This window comes from Uloborus diversus, chromosome 7 (genome assembly GCF_026930045.1).
Source record: "Uloborus diversus isolate 005 chromosome 7, Udiv.v.3.1, whole genome shotgun sequence".
Lineage (NCBI taxonomy): Eukaryota > Metazoa > Arthropoda > Arachnida > Araneae > Uloboridae > Uloborus > Uloborus diversus.
Window position 1 is genome coordinate 6,572,602 of NC_072737.1, and position 17,220 is coordinate 6,589,821.

Here is a 17,220-nt window from a genome sequence, read left to right on the forward strand (position 1 = left end):
ACTTGGCGATATATCGCCAGTTTTTTGGTCGCCAAGTTTTTGTCACCAACTTGGCGACAAATTTGGCGATTTTTTTTTTTTTAAATCTGGTTTCAATTTGGCCACTATTAGTGATATTTAGAGAGTAAACTATTGAGTCCTATTAAAACTGCCAATAATGAGAAAATGACATTAAATTGGAGTAAAAGGAAGTCATATGATGCACACATCAGCTCGTTTTTAATCTATGGAGCCTAACCCCTATTTCAACACTACTATTAAGTCTTAGTTACGCGGTTTTGTTTTACGCGGCATTTCCGTGGAACGTAACCCCCGCGAAAAACGAAGCTCTATTGTTACTTTCTTCTATATCGAAGAAAGTATTGGATTCGTGCAAATTTTCGAATTTCGAATTTTGACGGATTCGAACGTTTTGAGGTGTGCCGAGTCCATTTCGACCATTTTTGGAAAATGTCTGTCTGTCTGTGTGTATGTGTGTGTGTGTGTGTGTATGTATGTGTGTGTGTGTATGTGTGTCACGTCTGTGTGTGACCAGTTTTTTGTGGCCGCTCTACAACAAAAACTACCGCATGAAATCGAACGAAATTTAGTACACATATGTGCCCCTATGTGAACTTGTGCCCATTAGTTTTTGGCGCGAATTCCTCCAAGGGGGGTGGAGCAATGGGACGTTTTTCGAGTTACGCGTGCTTGCTATTCCTCAGGAAGGTAACTGACGGAATCAAACAAAATTTGGTCCATATGTTGGTATTAACAGGAACAGGTGCTGATTCAATTTTGGTGTCAATAACTCAAACGGGGGTTGAGCTATAGAACGTTTTTTGTCGTCAATTGTGACTGCTGTATCTCAAGAAATAATGAACGGAATGAAAGAAAAATTTATCGGCAAGTAGCCCTTAGTGGGTATAAGAACTGATTTTATTTTTGTGTCAACAGCTAAAAAGGGGGGGTAGCGCAATCACCCGTTCTTTTTTTCCATTTTGAGTGCCCTATCTCAAGAAGTAATGCTACGTTCTGGTTGAAATTTGGAATATATGTGAATCCTTATGTAAACAGGCTTTGGTTCAATTTTGACGCCGATCGCTCCAAGAGGTGTTGATTTTTTTTTTTTTTTTTTTTTTTTGCGAATAAAAATATTTTTATTAATGCAACAATAAGAAAGATAAATCGTAATAGATTGTCGTCTGCGTATTCCTCGTGATTTTAATTGTATGGAAATGATAGGAAATAATATCTCAATGATTTAAAATTTTTAACTGTTGCCATCTTATGTTTGTTAACAAATAAAATATTTGTAATTCATTCAAGCAAGGCTTTTAAAATAACTTTCAATTTTCGCTCTTTGCTTTGCTTTTGCAATAATTCAGACATTGGGTCAAGTTTTTGCATGTGTAATTTTGTTTTTGTTGTGAATATTGCTTCCTCGTCAAGCATGGGGAGGGATCAGAAAAAAAAAAAAAAAAAAGAAAAATATAGAAGAAAGTTTCGTGATGGCCACAACATACTAGTTTTTGATTTTGTTAATTATTTTGACTTTAAAATTGCTCCCAGCACTTCACAGGAGTTGAGAGGATCAATAGCTTGAAAATTATAATTTTTCAAGGAATGGAGCAATTTGCTGGAGTTTCTGAAATCCCAACATCATCAGAAGAAGTCATGGCTGTTTATCAAGCACTTGAAAAGCAGGGCTCAACGAAAAACAGGACACAGCCAAGACGTTGATTTGTTGTTATTATCTTGTTAATGGATATTTCTTATCTCTCTCTCTTTTAAGATTCAGTTACTGTTTGACCATGGGTTGTATGTAATTTGGCAATCTGCCAAGTAAAGACGATTCCATCTGAATGAATCTAGCAGGGGAGAAGGGAAAATAACGATGGGATTTTGATGTACGCGTTTTATAATGTCACTAGTGTTTTATTCATTTATTTCATTCTCTAAAATAAAATAAGGGGAAACAAAAATAGTTACCATGGAAACAACAGAAAGAAAAAAAAAATATTTTCATTTCGTTCAGGAACGTAAAAGCAAAAAATTAAGCTCAAAACTTTGTTGTAAATAAATAAATCAATTAGTTTTTGCCGTGAGAATATAGATCGAATATACTGTAACGCTTCCGGCGAGACTTCCAACTTTCTTGAATTAACGACACAGTTCTTGAATAAAAGCACAGGAAATTTATTTACACTATGTACGGGAGAGATCGTTAACAACTGCTAAATTAATCATCAGCAATTAAGCAAATATCACACAACACCGTAAACTCAACGTTTACACACGTATTTACTTCCAAATACGAAAACAACACAGCGAAATGCCTCGCAATAAACAGAGCTAATACACTCTCAGTACAAATTCTCAATCGAAACTAACTTTTTTATCACGCGGGACGCTTTTATAAACATCGAAAGAAATCTCACAAATATTCCACAAGATTCCAAACGCTTCTGGAAAATAGTAGACCGTTATCAAATTTTATCAATGAACAAAAAAAAAAAAAAAAAAAAAAAAAAAAAATAGGGGGATCGTATACTTCAGCCGAATGTATAGGGGCTGTATATTCATTACGGGAAACTATTTACAGGTTACGTTACTACAATGATTACTATTTACAGAATTTGTAACAATACTTTAGATTTGAAAAATGTTTTGTGAGCAAATTTTCATTTTTAAAAAAATAAGGCTAAATAATAGAGAGACAAAAGTGCACATCTGAAACAAACCAACTAACACCCCTATAAACTGATAGATACGTCCATTTCCGCCTATAAACCGGACATAAGCCTTTCCATGTAATCGATGGTCAAACAGTACTTGAAAGAATGTCAAAAATTGTAATTATCGTGTTATACAAAAGAAGTATATGCTTATTTGTTTTTCAGGTTTCATTATGTCCATGACTGCGTATGAAATTTGTAAATACTGCTCATATTTAATAGAATGGGATCGCAAGGAACAAAAGAAACATAATCAAAAGGTAATTTACTATTATTTAGAATTATTACATGACTAGTGGTACCCGCACGGCTTTGCCCGTAATAGAAAATTAAAAGGTCTTTTGGTTCGCCTGTATATTTACAAATATTGTATGGTGAATTTTCTCGCCAATTGGCTTGTGCCCATGTCACGGTTCCACGTTATGATAATTTCGTAATTTACTCGTCCGTCTTATGATAATTTTGTTCTTAAAATTGGAATAGAAAAAGAACTACATCGAAATTTTGAAAAATCGCTTCGAGGTGCACACCCCCATGCTACAAACTAACTCTGTGCCAAATTTCATGAAAATCGGCCGAACGGTCTAGGCGCTATGCGCGTCACAGAGATCCTGACAGACAGAGATCCGGACAGAGATCCTGACAGACAGAGATCCTGACAGACAGAGACTTTCAGCTTTATTATTAGTAAAGATTATACAGGGTGTTCCGTTTTAACCTGTAAGACCTTTATTTTCGCAACCGTTAGTCCTAGATGTATACTTCCAATTGCAAAAATGTTCAAAATCAGATGCGGAGTTATGATATTGAAAGGTTGAAGCAAAAATAAAAATGAGTCAAAAAATACAACATTTATTTTTTTACGGGGCATAGGTCCCCTAACAAACATTTAGAGAGATAATATCAATTGAAAACGGTTACTGGCACAAAAAAACTTGATATTTTTGCGACCAAAACTCAAGGAAATATTCCAGTTCCAAGTTTTAAGGGACCATACAGAGGATAAGATTGGAATTTAGCGCCCTTTCAGAAGAATGACAGGTTGTCAAAGTAAAAAAAAAAGGTATTTACATTTTTCATTGCTATTCAAAAATTCATGCAAATGTTATGCCGTGATACGCAAAAACTTACTGCAAAACCTCGAACAATTTAAAAATCACACTTTGCACACGTATAATTTTAAACACTTGTTAACTGCTATATTTTCCCCCAAAAGGTGTTATTGACGGTGCGTGTAAACTGTAAAGTTGTACAAATGACAAATTCTGCGTTTCATATCTCGGTGAATATTGGTCTACTAATTTCAAACTTTATGTGTTGAATTGTTTTTCAATGGAGATTATTTCTCTAAATATAAGTTAGAGGACCTAGGGTGCGTATAAAAATTTAAAATTTTGTATTATTTGACGCATTCATATTTTCGCTTCAAACTTTCAATACCTTAACTCTGCATCTGCATCTGATTTTGAACATTTTTGCAACTGGACGTATGCATCTAGGACTAACGGTTTCGAAAATAGAGGATTTTGCAGGTTAAAACGGAACACTCTGTATAAAATCATTATACATATCATAAAATACAATTTTCTGACTTAAACAATTTCCTGATCAGAATTCTTATGAGGAGGAGGGGGGTGGGATGTAGGCTGGATCGAAAACATTTAATCTATCTATCGAAATAAAAGTATTTGAACGGACAATGACAATTCCAATCACTTGGTGTAAATGAATAAATAAAATAACAGTTTAAAAAACTAAAAAAAAAAAAACACGCTTTTGTAAAAATATGAAGTAAAAAACAAAATCTATGGGAAATTAGTATGAATGACAAACAATTAACTTTTGAGAAAAAACAGTGGGGTGCTGTCTATTTACATTTTTGCAAGAGTAACAAATGGAAGAAATTTCAAACAACTGATATGAAGCCCCACCCCCACGCTTTTTTACATTGAAGTTAATTGTTAGCAAATTATTTTATCATACTTATCCGCCAAAGATTATTTTTTACTTTTTCGTTTTTGACACAAAAGCGTTTTTTTTGGTTTCTTAATTATTCTTTTCTTTTCTTTTTTTTAGTTTTACTTGTTTTACGCAAAACTATTTTAACATAATTCAAGATGTTCTATATTCATGAAATTCCACTCTCTCCCTCCCTCCTCCCGAAAAAAAAAACGACTAAAGGGCTCGAGCAACATTCGAAACGGGGATTTCTTGAACGCCAAAAAGAATACTCTTACGGTTTACTGTCGAACTCTGAAAACGGTCAACGGTTCGGATAAATCGCCTGTCGAAAAATTGTCTATTGCAGTTAATCCATACCAGTCATCAATGTATGTGTTTTGTAATCATATTAGTAATACTTTAAAAATTTGAGATGCATTTCAATAAAAGCATTGTTCAACAATGACCGTGATCAACAATAAATTTTTAATTGAAGGCTTACCTACATTTTGGCATGAAATAAGTTTAAAACAATTATAATTCACGTTCTAATTACCTTGGAACATTTGAACAAATTTTACCTGATGCGGAAAAATCAGAGGCTTCTATCGATAATTAATTACAATTTGTGCGGGCATTTTTCGTCCTCATATTAAAGAATTTATGCAAAAATCTAGATAAATAAAACAGAGAATATATCTTCGCCTCAGAGCAACAGTAGGATATCTTAGCGTTATTCCTGGGATTAGATATCTTACTGTTGTTCTGTGAGGTGACGATATGTGTAAATATATATGTGTGTGTATGTTCTCTATACAAATTCACAGTTTACGTTTGATCTCACCTAATTTGGCAGGGAGGTACTTGGGCACCTGAGAAGGAACGTATTTGGGTTCGAACGACAGAAAAGAACTTAACCGTTCGAATTTCAATTTTAGGACCCGAACGTGGCATTAAATGGCTCTTTCTATCCGAAATAAATATTCGATCAGTTCAATTTTAACTCCATTCGAAAAACCGCGAAAAATACCCAAAGAGTTCATTCACTTCCTCCGAATTAAGGAAAAAGGCTGTAAGCTTACCGGGGAAAAATTAAAAATCACTTTTAAGCCTAATGGAACTCTATTTTATTTTATTTATCGGAAAACGATCGTTTGCGCGATCTCATTGTAAATTAGCGTTCAGAAGGTTGTCTTTTTTTTTTTCCTCGACTGTGATTAAATAAAATTTTGTTTTTGTTTTGAGGTAAAAATTTCCCCTTCTGATTATTATTTGGCAATTTATCTTTTATATATATATATATATATATATATATATATATATATATATATATATATATATATATATATATATATATATATATATAGGATTTGTTGTATCTATGAAGGGTTGCGTTTAATTTATTTTTGATTTGCCTTTTTCTTTCTTTAAGAATTATTATTTTGACGGGAAATTTTACAGTATTTTTTTCCTCTAGTTGAAGCCCGATTGTTGAACATGCGTCACTTGACATAACTTTTATTTTCGAGGTAGACCGTGCGAAGTCGGGCAATGCAGCTAGTGTTAATTAAAAATGAAATAAGTAATAATTAAGTAATTTCATTACGGAATATTGCATTGTCATTGGGTCTGAGGTCTCATGCCAAATTTTAAAAGAATCCGATCGCAGGAAGTGGGATCCCAGGGGATGGGACTATGAAACAGGAGAAAATCACTTTGTATTGAATTTAGGTAGATAACCTTCAAAAGGCCCCATCAAAAATCTTAGAAAGGCCTCACAAAATCAAGCCCTTTTGAATCTCGAGGCCCAGAAAATATTGTAGCTCATGGATAAACGCTACCAAATTTGTTCATGTGTATTATGTTTTGTATGATTTATTACTCCATATACCTAATGAAGGGGACATTTTTCAGACAGGCCTTAATGTTCATGACATTACTTACATCTTTGACATGGATAACTTCTCTATTCAGCAACTCGCCTACAAATGCGGTAAGTTTTTTTTTTTTAATTTTTTTAATAAGCTAATACATTGGAACAATGTCGAATGAACACCTCCGTATTACTAAATGTCTATTGCTTTCTTGTTTTTAACAAAGAGCAAATCAAACTCGAAAATGTACGGCTGATCGCAGATATTCGAAACTGGTAGCGGATATATTAACTATTGGTAAACTTCTGAATTTTAATGGGGTTGTTTCCTTCAGTCAAAAGTACTACTAGTCACTGAAATTGATAGAACAAGCAATATATATATATATATATATATATATATATATATATATATATATAAAAATCTTCTGTGCGGACGTTTGTCACCATAAGGCCTTTAAACGGCTGGACCGATTTTGATCAAATTTTTTGTGTATAATTGAGTTGTGGCAAGCATGGTTTCGAAGCGCGATGGATCGAATCCAAAACGTTATTGTTAATTAATTAATTTAAACATTGGATGGTTATATCTCCCAAATGATTAATATTTATTTTAACCTATTGTTGAGCGAAAATTTAAATAAATATTTAACCCGTTGCCAAAGGACAAAAAGAAAGCCAGCTCTGCTTTTTGTAATGAAATTTATTACTGGGATATGTCAATTGAGAAAAGACAAAACGTAGAGAGAGAGAGAGAGAGAGAGGCCTTCATTTCTTGAAAGCAACGTTTTAGGTCCCGCGTGATATATTTTTAAATACTGGAAGGGGAAGGTTCACACAAAACGTGTGTTCTGTCGTCGTAGATGGTCTTTGGTTGAACCATGTGACCGAATCGGTGAATTAGGTTTTCCTAATCGAATGATCAGAAAGTACCGAGCAACATTTGTTTCTCGGCTCAAATCCATCTGAGTTTTGGCACCAATGTCAAAAAGACTTAAGGATTATCTAACTAATCAGTACATTATTAAAGGAAAAGGTGTTGGAATTTAAAGATGAAACAAATTTTATTTTCGTCCAGATAAATTACAACAGGGTAGTTCTGTACACAAAAGATCAGTGCAGTGGAAGATCTTGATCTTTGGTGGAAAGAAGAAATTAGGCAATATATAAAGTTTAAAAAGCTTTCGTTCAAAAGATCGGACCGCTAATCGGTCAGAGTTGGCTTCGCACACTGATCGGCGGGATTACAGTAACGTGGTGGCTTGGCGAGTATCGCTATAAACAATAGAGCTGCTTGATCATTTGTTTATATTTTAAAGCTACTGTCAATGTAATTTATTGTAATTTTTTGTTTATTTGGCAAAATATTTCAAATCGCAAATAATTGTTTTTCGTTTTTAAAGAGCTTTTTGTCATTTTAGTTGAATGTTTATTTCACATCGGGAGAGGGGGGATGAGTGATTTTCGCTTATTCAGAGAACTGTTTTTACCTTTGTAATTTTTCTAAGCGATATCCTTTCGATTGCTTTATACTTTTTTTATATGAGGTATGTTGCAGCGGGATTTCCCTTTTTGTTCTAGATGGGTGGTTAGATTTTTACACTTAATATCTGAGGATGCTTTTTATCGTTTGAGTATGGCTGAAGGAACAAACCATCAAGTATAAGTATGGGAGAGAAAAAGTTAATGAAACAACTGCTCAGTGGGCATTAGATAAATCAAGTTGTAATAAATATACGCATTCTGACACCATAGCAGCTTAAAACATTTTTGTTTAACTTATTTTTTAAAACAGAGCGGATCAAACACTTCATAGTTTTTTGACATTTTTTAACTTTTCAATTTACAAAGTTTGAACAGAACAACGTCTGTCGGGTCCTCTAGTATATATATATATATATATATATATATATATATATATATAACATAGAGAAGGAATCCTTATATATTATTTCTATAGCCTGTTTTTGGTTTCTTCGCCAGATTTTCCTCAATTCTTGATCGATTTCTTTGATTTACACCTTATTTTAAAGCTTATGGTGCTGGCTACTGACGAAAAATAGACCCACGGTCTAAAAATTGTTTTTTTTTCAGCCGAAAAACCTGTTTTAAATAACCAGAATGAGGTTTTCGGTTAAACTTATAACTTTAATTTGCAGTATAACCGACAGAGCTTAATAGCTCGATCGGCAGAGCGTTATCTTCGTAACCAGGAGAATGCAAGTTCGGGCCCACTTCCGGACAATCTGCAACAAAAAATTAGAAAAATATCGCGCATTACATGAACAATGAATAACAAATATGAGGGAATACATGAGGTAGATACGCTCCTAGCTGTTATGAAAACTTGATGCAACACGGAGCTAAATTGATAGTCAATTGTAAGGTTTTTTTTTTTTTAAAGCTTTGGCTCTGGGAAGAAAATTAAAGCATAATGTAAGCGAAAATATAAGTAACAGGTTTAAGATTTCAGACTACAATAGAATTTTTTTTTGTTCAGAAAAAAATAATAAATTGTATATTGAAATATATATTCTTCTAATGAGTTTTTGACTCTTTGTACAAATAAAAAAAATACTACCTCAATTTGAAGAGTAAAATATATTTTTTTTCTTCTTTTTGCAAAAAAACAAATAGCTTATCACATTTTCACTACATTCAAAAAGCTACGCTTAAAAAAGAGCATAGTTCAATTTATTTTGTATTTTAACCGTGCTGTTAAATGATGAACACGTGCTGCCATCTAAGTCATAACGGTTCAAGCAGCCTGCAGTAACAAATTGTAAAAATTTTCAAAAATAAAATTATTTTTCTTCAATATCTTATCTTATATATTATTCCCCTCTCATTTTAAAATTTATCAGGCTGGCTAATGACGAAAAACAGACTTACGGTCGAAAAATCAAGTTTTCGAAAACGCCCCTTGCTGTTTCAAAACCTTGATGCAGCCAGTAGTTCTTATGCATTTTTTTTTTTAAGCAAAGTTCTAATGCAGTTTTTCAATTTTTTAAGTTGCTTTCGGCAAAAAAAAAAAAAAAGCCTGTGTGTGTGTTCATATTTTAATAAAGCTTAAAAGCAATGGACTTAGTTGTTCGGTTAAATTGATAAGTTTTCTTCGGTAGAGCGTTCGGCTATAAACTATCTGAACTTCGGGCAAGCTCGGGCTATCCGATATTATAGCAAATTTACATTAATATAACGCATTACATGTACTCATAACATAGAACAGATAACACACGTAATAAAATAAATGCAGTGGGAATGCTACTTGGTGTTTCGACTCCTTTATGAAGGCTACAGTCATCATTCAGATAAGTTGACTATTAATCGAAGGGTGTTCTTCCTTTTTTTTTTAAAGCTTTGACTCCGTTCAGACCACTAAGCATAATGTAAGAATAACGGATTAGATTTACCTCAAGGGAATCCTTTTTGCGTAGAAAAACATTTTCATTGTATGCTGAAATGTAGATTTTTCTAATAGCAGAGTTCGACCTTTTGTACAAATGAAAAAATACTACTTCAAATTGAAGCTACGAGTTTCACGCAGTAAACCTTTAATTATTTTTTTGAATATGATATAAAACATTAAAATTGTTATCAACTTTATTAGTAAGAAATCATTTTCTTTTCTTCAGCTTTTGGCTGAAAAAAAAAATACATTTTGTCTACTTTCGAAAAATTACACTTAAAAAACGGACTCACTTCAACTGGTTTTGGTTTTGAATTGAAATGTTCGATTAAAAGAAGAACATGTGCGGGCATTCAAGCCGTAACGGTTCAAGCAGCCTGCTATGGGAAATTGTTCAATATTCAAAAAAAAAAAAAAAAAAAAACACTTATTTCCAGTCTAATTTATTACTTCTCTAGAATGTTTGTTTTAATCGCTAAGTGAGATCTTCCCCATTCTTTAATCAAAATCAATGTTTTACGAATAATTTTAAATCGTATTATTCTGGCTAATGACAAAACATCGACGCATGGTCTTTTTTTTTTTTTTTTGTCGAAAAGTTTTTTGCTGTTTTTCATTACGCATTCCTTCAATGAATAGATTTAGAAAAGTAAGCCGCAATTCCTAAGTTTGTTGGAGTGTCGTGCAGTTAATCAGAATGGCGCCAGTTCGAATCCGTACCAATAAATATTTCTTCAATGATTTTTTTTTCCGTCAGATGCTCACGTGGGCAGGACTGTATTTGCCACAACCTGTTTTTTCACATGCAAAATTACTGCTTTTTCACGAGTCACTCAGCCACACTTTTAATGATATTTATGTTTGCATTAAAAATACGTACAACCAAAAGGGGAGCGATGATCAAATTGTCACAACGTTGTATTTAACGAGGTTTTGTTCATGATGTCTTCAAATTCTATGCCTTCATTTGTGCGCTTACTTTTTTCCGTTTCCTTAATTCCGATTACTTTTTTCGGTTCTTTTTCATAATGTTCTTCTTTGAAATTTTTAAAGAGAGAAATGCCACGTGAGACGATTCAAAGCAGAGTGCGGAGTTCCGCACGGGTCGACTAGTTTGTTGTTATCTTCCCAATAGTTATTTTTAATTATTTTTTTATGTCCGATTTTTGAAATAAGGCGTGGTCTTTATGACGTCAGAAGTGATGCACTTTGGCACGCTACTCCATTTGCGCGCTGAATGTTTACGCATTCTTAAAAAACATTAAACAGTAATATTAATAGCAATCGAAATGAGAATTTTGAATGAATGCTTTTCTGAAGCAAACTGAAATTTATTAGTATTATTGCGCTATAATATTTTTATGTTTATCTATTGTCAAAATATTGCTTTCTTTGCTGATGGCGTCAGTAATGGCATTTCATCAATTGTGCTGTCATGATCAGAAGCGTAAAAAATTAAATTGAATCTGCGCACTGATTAAAATATTTTTTTAAAAATACTAAACTTTGTTAATTATTTAAACAGTGGTTAAAACCTATGTTTTTTAAGCATGCTCTTTCAGAAAAAAAAAAAAATCTAAAACTCTTTTAAAATTCCGAAAACAACCTTTTCGAACAGTTAAATATGAATTGTTTAATCCCTCACCATAGCAACGCCATGGTTGAGTGACCGCTGCGTGGCGCTGCTTACCGTATTGTTACCTTAAATGGGTACTTCATTTTGTGGCAAATGGCGATAGGCATTTAGCATTAAAGCGTCGTTGGTCAAATCAAACATTTTGCCGGTCATGTATAGGGTAGACTAGCTATAGGCATGGTTACGTTATTATTATTATTTTTTTTTTTGGGTTTAAATACAGATGTTGCAGTAGATTGCATGCACAAAAGTCATTTCAACATCGTTAGAACTTATAAATTTAACTTTTACAGCTGCGATATTTTCATCAATTTCCACTTAAAATTTACATATTTTCTAAAAATCAAAATGCTGAGCATTGGTTTTAAGTGATGTTCATATGAAAAACTAGTACAAGTCATGCTAATTGTTAAATTCATAATTTCCTGGAAAATCACACAAAAAAAGGGGAATTGTCCCCCCCCCCCCCCAGATAATCCGTTAAGTATAAATTTGTAATCGCTGATGAGGATAATGAATCAAACACACTGTGAATATAAACTGATGCAACTGATTTGCGGTATGGTTTAATGCATCACATTACACTGTTAAAAATTTTCCGGAAAATTTACGGTAATTGTTACTGGCATCCATGTTGCCAGTAACTATTACCGTAAAAATCAAATGTTACTGTAAAATTTTACGGTATCCTCGGTAGGCCGCAGCAACCAATTGGCGCTGGGATCGCTTATTTCTCCGGTATAAATTACCGTAAAAATCAGCGATGCGTCGGCGATGCAATTTTACAGTAACAATTACCAGAAAATCTTCCTGAATTTTTAACAGTGTAGACCACACGACCGCCCACTTATCAATTGTCTACTCTCCAATCCTCGCAATCTTTTGGATAATGGAGCCATCTGCATTTGTTCAAGTTCATCTCGCGTACAAGCACAAATCAAAGCCCGTTTTCGCCCCATATATTTACAAGCAACTTACTGTCTGACCACGGATTGTATGGAAAGACAAACATCCGTTTTACAGCCGGAAATGGACGAATCTATTATTTTTTAGGAATGTCGGCTTTTGCAGAAGCAGAGCTTCCGCTCATACAAATGAGCGGAATACGCGCATCAGTTTTTTACTTTTCCCCCTTATTCACGTAGATTCGTCTTATCTGGACGTTTGAAAATTCCATGCAATCCGTGGTTGGACAGTAGTGCATATAGAAATGGATGGAATTTTGGAGTGCTTTGACCGAAGTCTGTAATCTCCTGTACAATTTTGTCACTTTTCATGCATGCAATTTATATAGCTATCCGGCCCGTTAGCGACGGCGACGGAAAGTAATGGCCAATCTGCGTATTAGTGTCAAATGCTCAGAAGTTTTGTCCACTCTGTATATATGTGTGTGACATGTCTCTACTGCCAATTTTCTGCGTGATTATTTGAACTTGTGTTTTTCTTTTTCCTTGCAGTAATTGAAATGGGACTGGATTTGATCCGCGTAGTGCAGGATCATTTTCCCGAATGCTGGGGCAATGTCTTCTTCATTAATGGTAATTCATCTTTTTTTTTTTCCCCAGCTGTTTCTTATTTTATTGATTTTTTTTTCCAAAAAAAAAAAAAAAAATCACGAAAAAAAGTTTGTTTTATGTGGCAACACAATGAAACGTAATACACAGTGGATTTTGATCATTTTGATTCGCAAAAAAAGTCGATCGGTTGACCTAGAGCCGCTATATAGATAGGCGGACGCATGAGCTTAAGTTTAGCCATTTTGGATCGAGTTTCGCCAAATTTGCCGAAAATAATTATTTATTTAATAAAAGATTCTCGGGCCACTAAAAACCGCTCGCAGTGCAAAATCACCAAACGCGATAACTTGCCAGAAAATACAACCACTCAAACGCGCGCTCCGATCCAAAATGGCTGATCTTAAGCTGATGCGTCGACTCGTATATATAGGGGCCTTTTTCTGGCAAGTTATCGCGTTTGGTGATTGTTCACTTTGATCGATTATTAGTGCCACGTGAATTGTTATTAAATAAAATATTGTTTTCGGAAAATTTGGCGAAACCTGAAACTTTGCTATGGTAACCCTAGTAGCGCAACAATGAAAAATCTGATCCAAAATAGCTAAAGTTAAGATGATGCGTTGGCCTATCTATTCGCAACTCCAACAAACTATAGGGGGCGCTGCAGCCACTGTCTAATGGCCGATGAAAAAACTAAAACAAACGCACGCTGTAACATATACATTGCTTCTAAACTTAGGAAATGATAGATATTTTTGTTCGCATGTATGATTTTTTGTTCTTTATTCATTTGAAAAGATTTTTCAAAGTCTTTTGGTTATTCTGACCCATGTAGAAAGAGATTAGAAATCAAAAAGTATTACGAAAGTAAAAAATTATGCAGAACACACAGTAAGTTGTTCTGAAGCAGCCATTTTCACGATGTTGAATTCGGAATTCATAAATTTTTGGTTCGCTTCGAACGGTATTTTCATTTTGTACCGTTTTTTCTATACATTAGTACATATTAAGTTCAGTTTCATGACATTTCCGGCATTTGTTGACATTTTTGTCACATAGTGCACATACGTGACAGACTGTCAAGAGTAACGTTTAACTCTAGATAATTTATTTCTATGACTATATGATTGGATATCAAAAGAAATCATCATGCATTTAATTCATTCGTCATGGAAATGATTTAACTGATATGCGAAATCTTATCAAGATACATTATTCTTTCACACAATTTTAAAACAATAACCCTATAAACAGATTTTTGGCGAACTTTTATTTTTTATTGTTCAAATTCTTAACGTTCTTTCTGGATTTTTCAATCTGTTCTGCGATAAATATTTTCAAGAAAATTTATTTGCATACTGTCTATTTCAGTAGGATACTGTAGTAACAAAGGTTATTTAAATCATTTATGTGGAATTAGGTTAAGGAAAAGTGTCCAGACAATGCTGTTAAGTTCGTTTTTTTTTTCATCGAATTGAAAAACTGATGTTTATTCAAATTCACTCAGAACAAGATAAATACAATGTGTACTCACAGTTTATATCAGATATTTTTGATGTTACGCTGTTGCGGATGACGATTCCAAATGATGAATTACGCAAATAAAAAAAATACACATAACAAACTATTTGTTTTGCCCAAAATGAACACATGGAACGCAATGTTTTAGTTTTGTCGGCAGTTTTGTAAATCTCCGCACGGTAGCGTATTCGAGCGCTGGATTTGCGAATATAGCGGCTCTAGGTTGACCTAAGGCTCCTATATATACGAGCCGGTGCATCAGCATAAGATAAGCCATTTTGGATCGGAGCGCGTGTTTGAGCGGTTGTCTTTTCTGGCGAGTTATCGCGTTTGATGATTGTTCACTGCCTGCGATTATTAGCTGCACGTGAGTTGTTTATTAAATAAAATATTACTTATGGCAAATTTGGCGAAACACGAAACTTTGCTGTGGTAACACTGGCTCCGCATTAATGAAAAATCCGATCCAAAATGGCTAAACTTAAGCTGATGCGTCGGCCTTTCTATATAGTGGCTCTAGGTTGACCTAACCTGCAGATTTCATTAATTCCGGTAAAGATAACAGCAAGAGTTAGTTTTTGCAGGATTCAAATAAAACAGCTACACTTTTATCATGCTTGTATAGAGTAACAATATGATCGGAAAGTAAAATCTGGAAATGTATACAGTATAAGCCCGGTTTAACGATTGTCAAGACTCAGGTAAAAGTTACCGTTAAATCAAGGTATCGTCAAATCGAGGAGCGTAACCATTCAATGCAGTTAAATCCAGACCAGTGAAATGTATCACTAGATTGAGAAAATTGTTAAATCGGGTATCGGTTAAATCAAAGTTATACTGTATTTGATTGAATCACGTCACCATTTCTTGCCAAGCTGTGACGAGAGCAGGGCCCGATTAAGGTATCAGGAGGCCCTAGGCCAGTAGTCAAACTTCACAATTTTAATCATTGTCTAAAGGGCCACTAAAAAGCAGGGGCCCAAGGCCAAGACCTGGTTGGTCTATTCGGTAGTCAGACCCTGGACAACTGTAAACTGAAATTCAGAAACACCATCTAACCCCTGAGAATAGTTCGAGAAAAGTTCTTTATGATCGGTTATGGTAGCTGTACTCAACCTATTTTTCTTCCGAGCGAGTCACATGACAGCAATCGTAAGATCTGTATCTTAGGGCCAGACTACAGTAAGTCACATAATCGCTAATGGCAGAGTGGAAAAACGGTCGCTTGGTGTATATGTTACCGTTAAAGTATATAATGCAGTTATTTTATACAATACCTAGTTATTCCACGAAATAACTGATCGTGTCCGTTAAAGTGTGTGATATGTTCAGTAAGTTACCGCCCTATAGCCAGGGCTAAGGCAGAAATATATGAAATACACCGACAGCTCAGTCAATTCCAGCCGAGGACTGCAGTATCGTGCTTATTAGCACTCATCAGCCCGGCATAGGAGTGACTCAGCTGGAGGTGGAAAACCTCTTAAGGAAGCCAAGAGTGCCAAACAAACTGGTAGCTAGTACAGAATTAGCACTCTTGAGCTCTCTTAAGAGGTTTTCCACCTCCAACTCAGTCACTCCTTTGCCGGGCTGATGAGTGCTAATAAGCACGATACTGCAGTCCTCGGCTGGAATTGACTGAGCTGGCGGTGTATTTCATGTATTTCTGCCTTAGCCCTGGCTAAAGGGCGGTAACTTACTGAATATACATGCCTTGCCTTCAATATTCGAGTTGAACCGAACCATTGCTTCGGTCACTCGTCTGGTCAGTGCTAATTCTGTGTTAGTTACCAGTTTGTTTGGCACTCTTGGTTTCCTTAAGAGGTTTTCCATCTCCAGCTCAGTCACTTTCCTATGCCGGGCTGATGAGTGCTAATAAGCACGATACTGCAGTCCTCGGCTGGAATTGACTGAGCTGGCGGTGTATTTCATGTATTTCTGCCTTAGCCCTGGCTATAGGGCGGTAACTTACTGAATATACATGCCTTGCCTACAATATTCGAGTTGAACCGAACCATTGCTTCGGCCACTCGTCTGGTCAGTGCTAATTCTGTATTAGTTACCAGTTTGTTTGGCACTCTTGGCTTCCTTAAGAGGTTTTCCATCTCCAGCTCAGTCACTTTCCTATGCCGGGCTGATGAGTGCTAATAAGCACGATACTGCAGTCCTCGGCTGGAATTGACTGAGCTGGCGGTGTATTTCATGTATTTCTGCCTTAGCCCTGGCTATAGGGCGGTAACTTACTGAATATACATGCCTTGCCTTCAATATTCGAGTTGAACCGAACCATTGCTTCGGTCACTCGTCTGGTCAGTGCTAATTCTGTGTTAGTTACCAGTTTAATTGGCACTCTTGGTTTCCTTAAGAGGTTTTCCATCTCCAGCTCAGTCACTTTCCTATGCCGGGCTGATGAGTGCTAATAAGCACGATACTGCAGTCCTCGGCTGGAATTGACTGAGCTGGCGGTGTATTTCATGTATTTCTGCCTTAGCCCTGGCTATAGGGCGGTAACTTACTGAATATACATGCCTTGCCTTCAATATTCGAGTTGAACCGAACCATTGCTTCGGCCACTCGTCTGGTCAGTGCTAATTCTGTATTAGTTACCA

General features: G+C 35.0%; 1 protein-coding gene across 1 annotated transcript in view; it reads left to right on the forward strand.

The window, feature by feature from the left end:
- The window catches only part of LOC129226596 (SEC14-like protein 2), a 190,630-nt gene that overhangs the window by 137,656 nt on the left and 35,754 nt on the right, over nucleotides 1–17,220 (forward strand). The window contains exons 7-9 of the mRNA XM_054861220.1: nucleotides 2,883–2,977; nucleotides 6,573–6,651; nucleotides 13,034–13,114. Of these exons, the coding sequence (XP_054717195.1) occupies nucleotides 2,883–2,977; nucleotides 6,573–6,651; nucleotides 13,034–13,114 (255 nt within the window). The remainder of the gene's footprint in view (nucleotides 1–2,882; nucleotides 2,978–6,572; nucleotides 6,652–13,033; nucleotides 13,115–17,220) is intronic.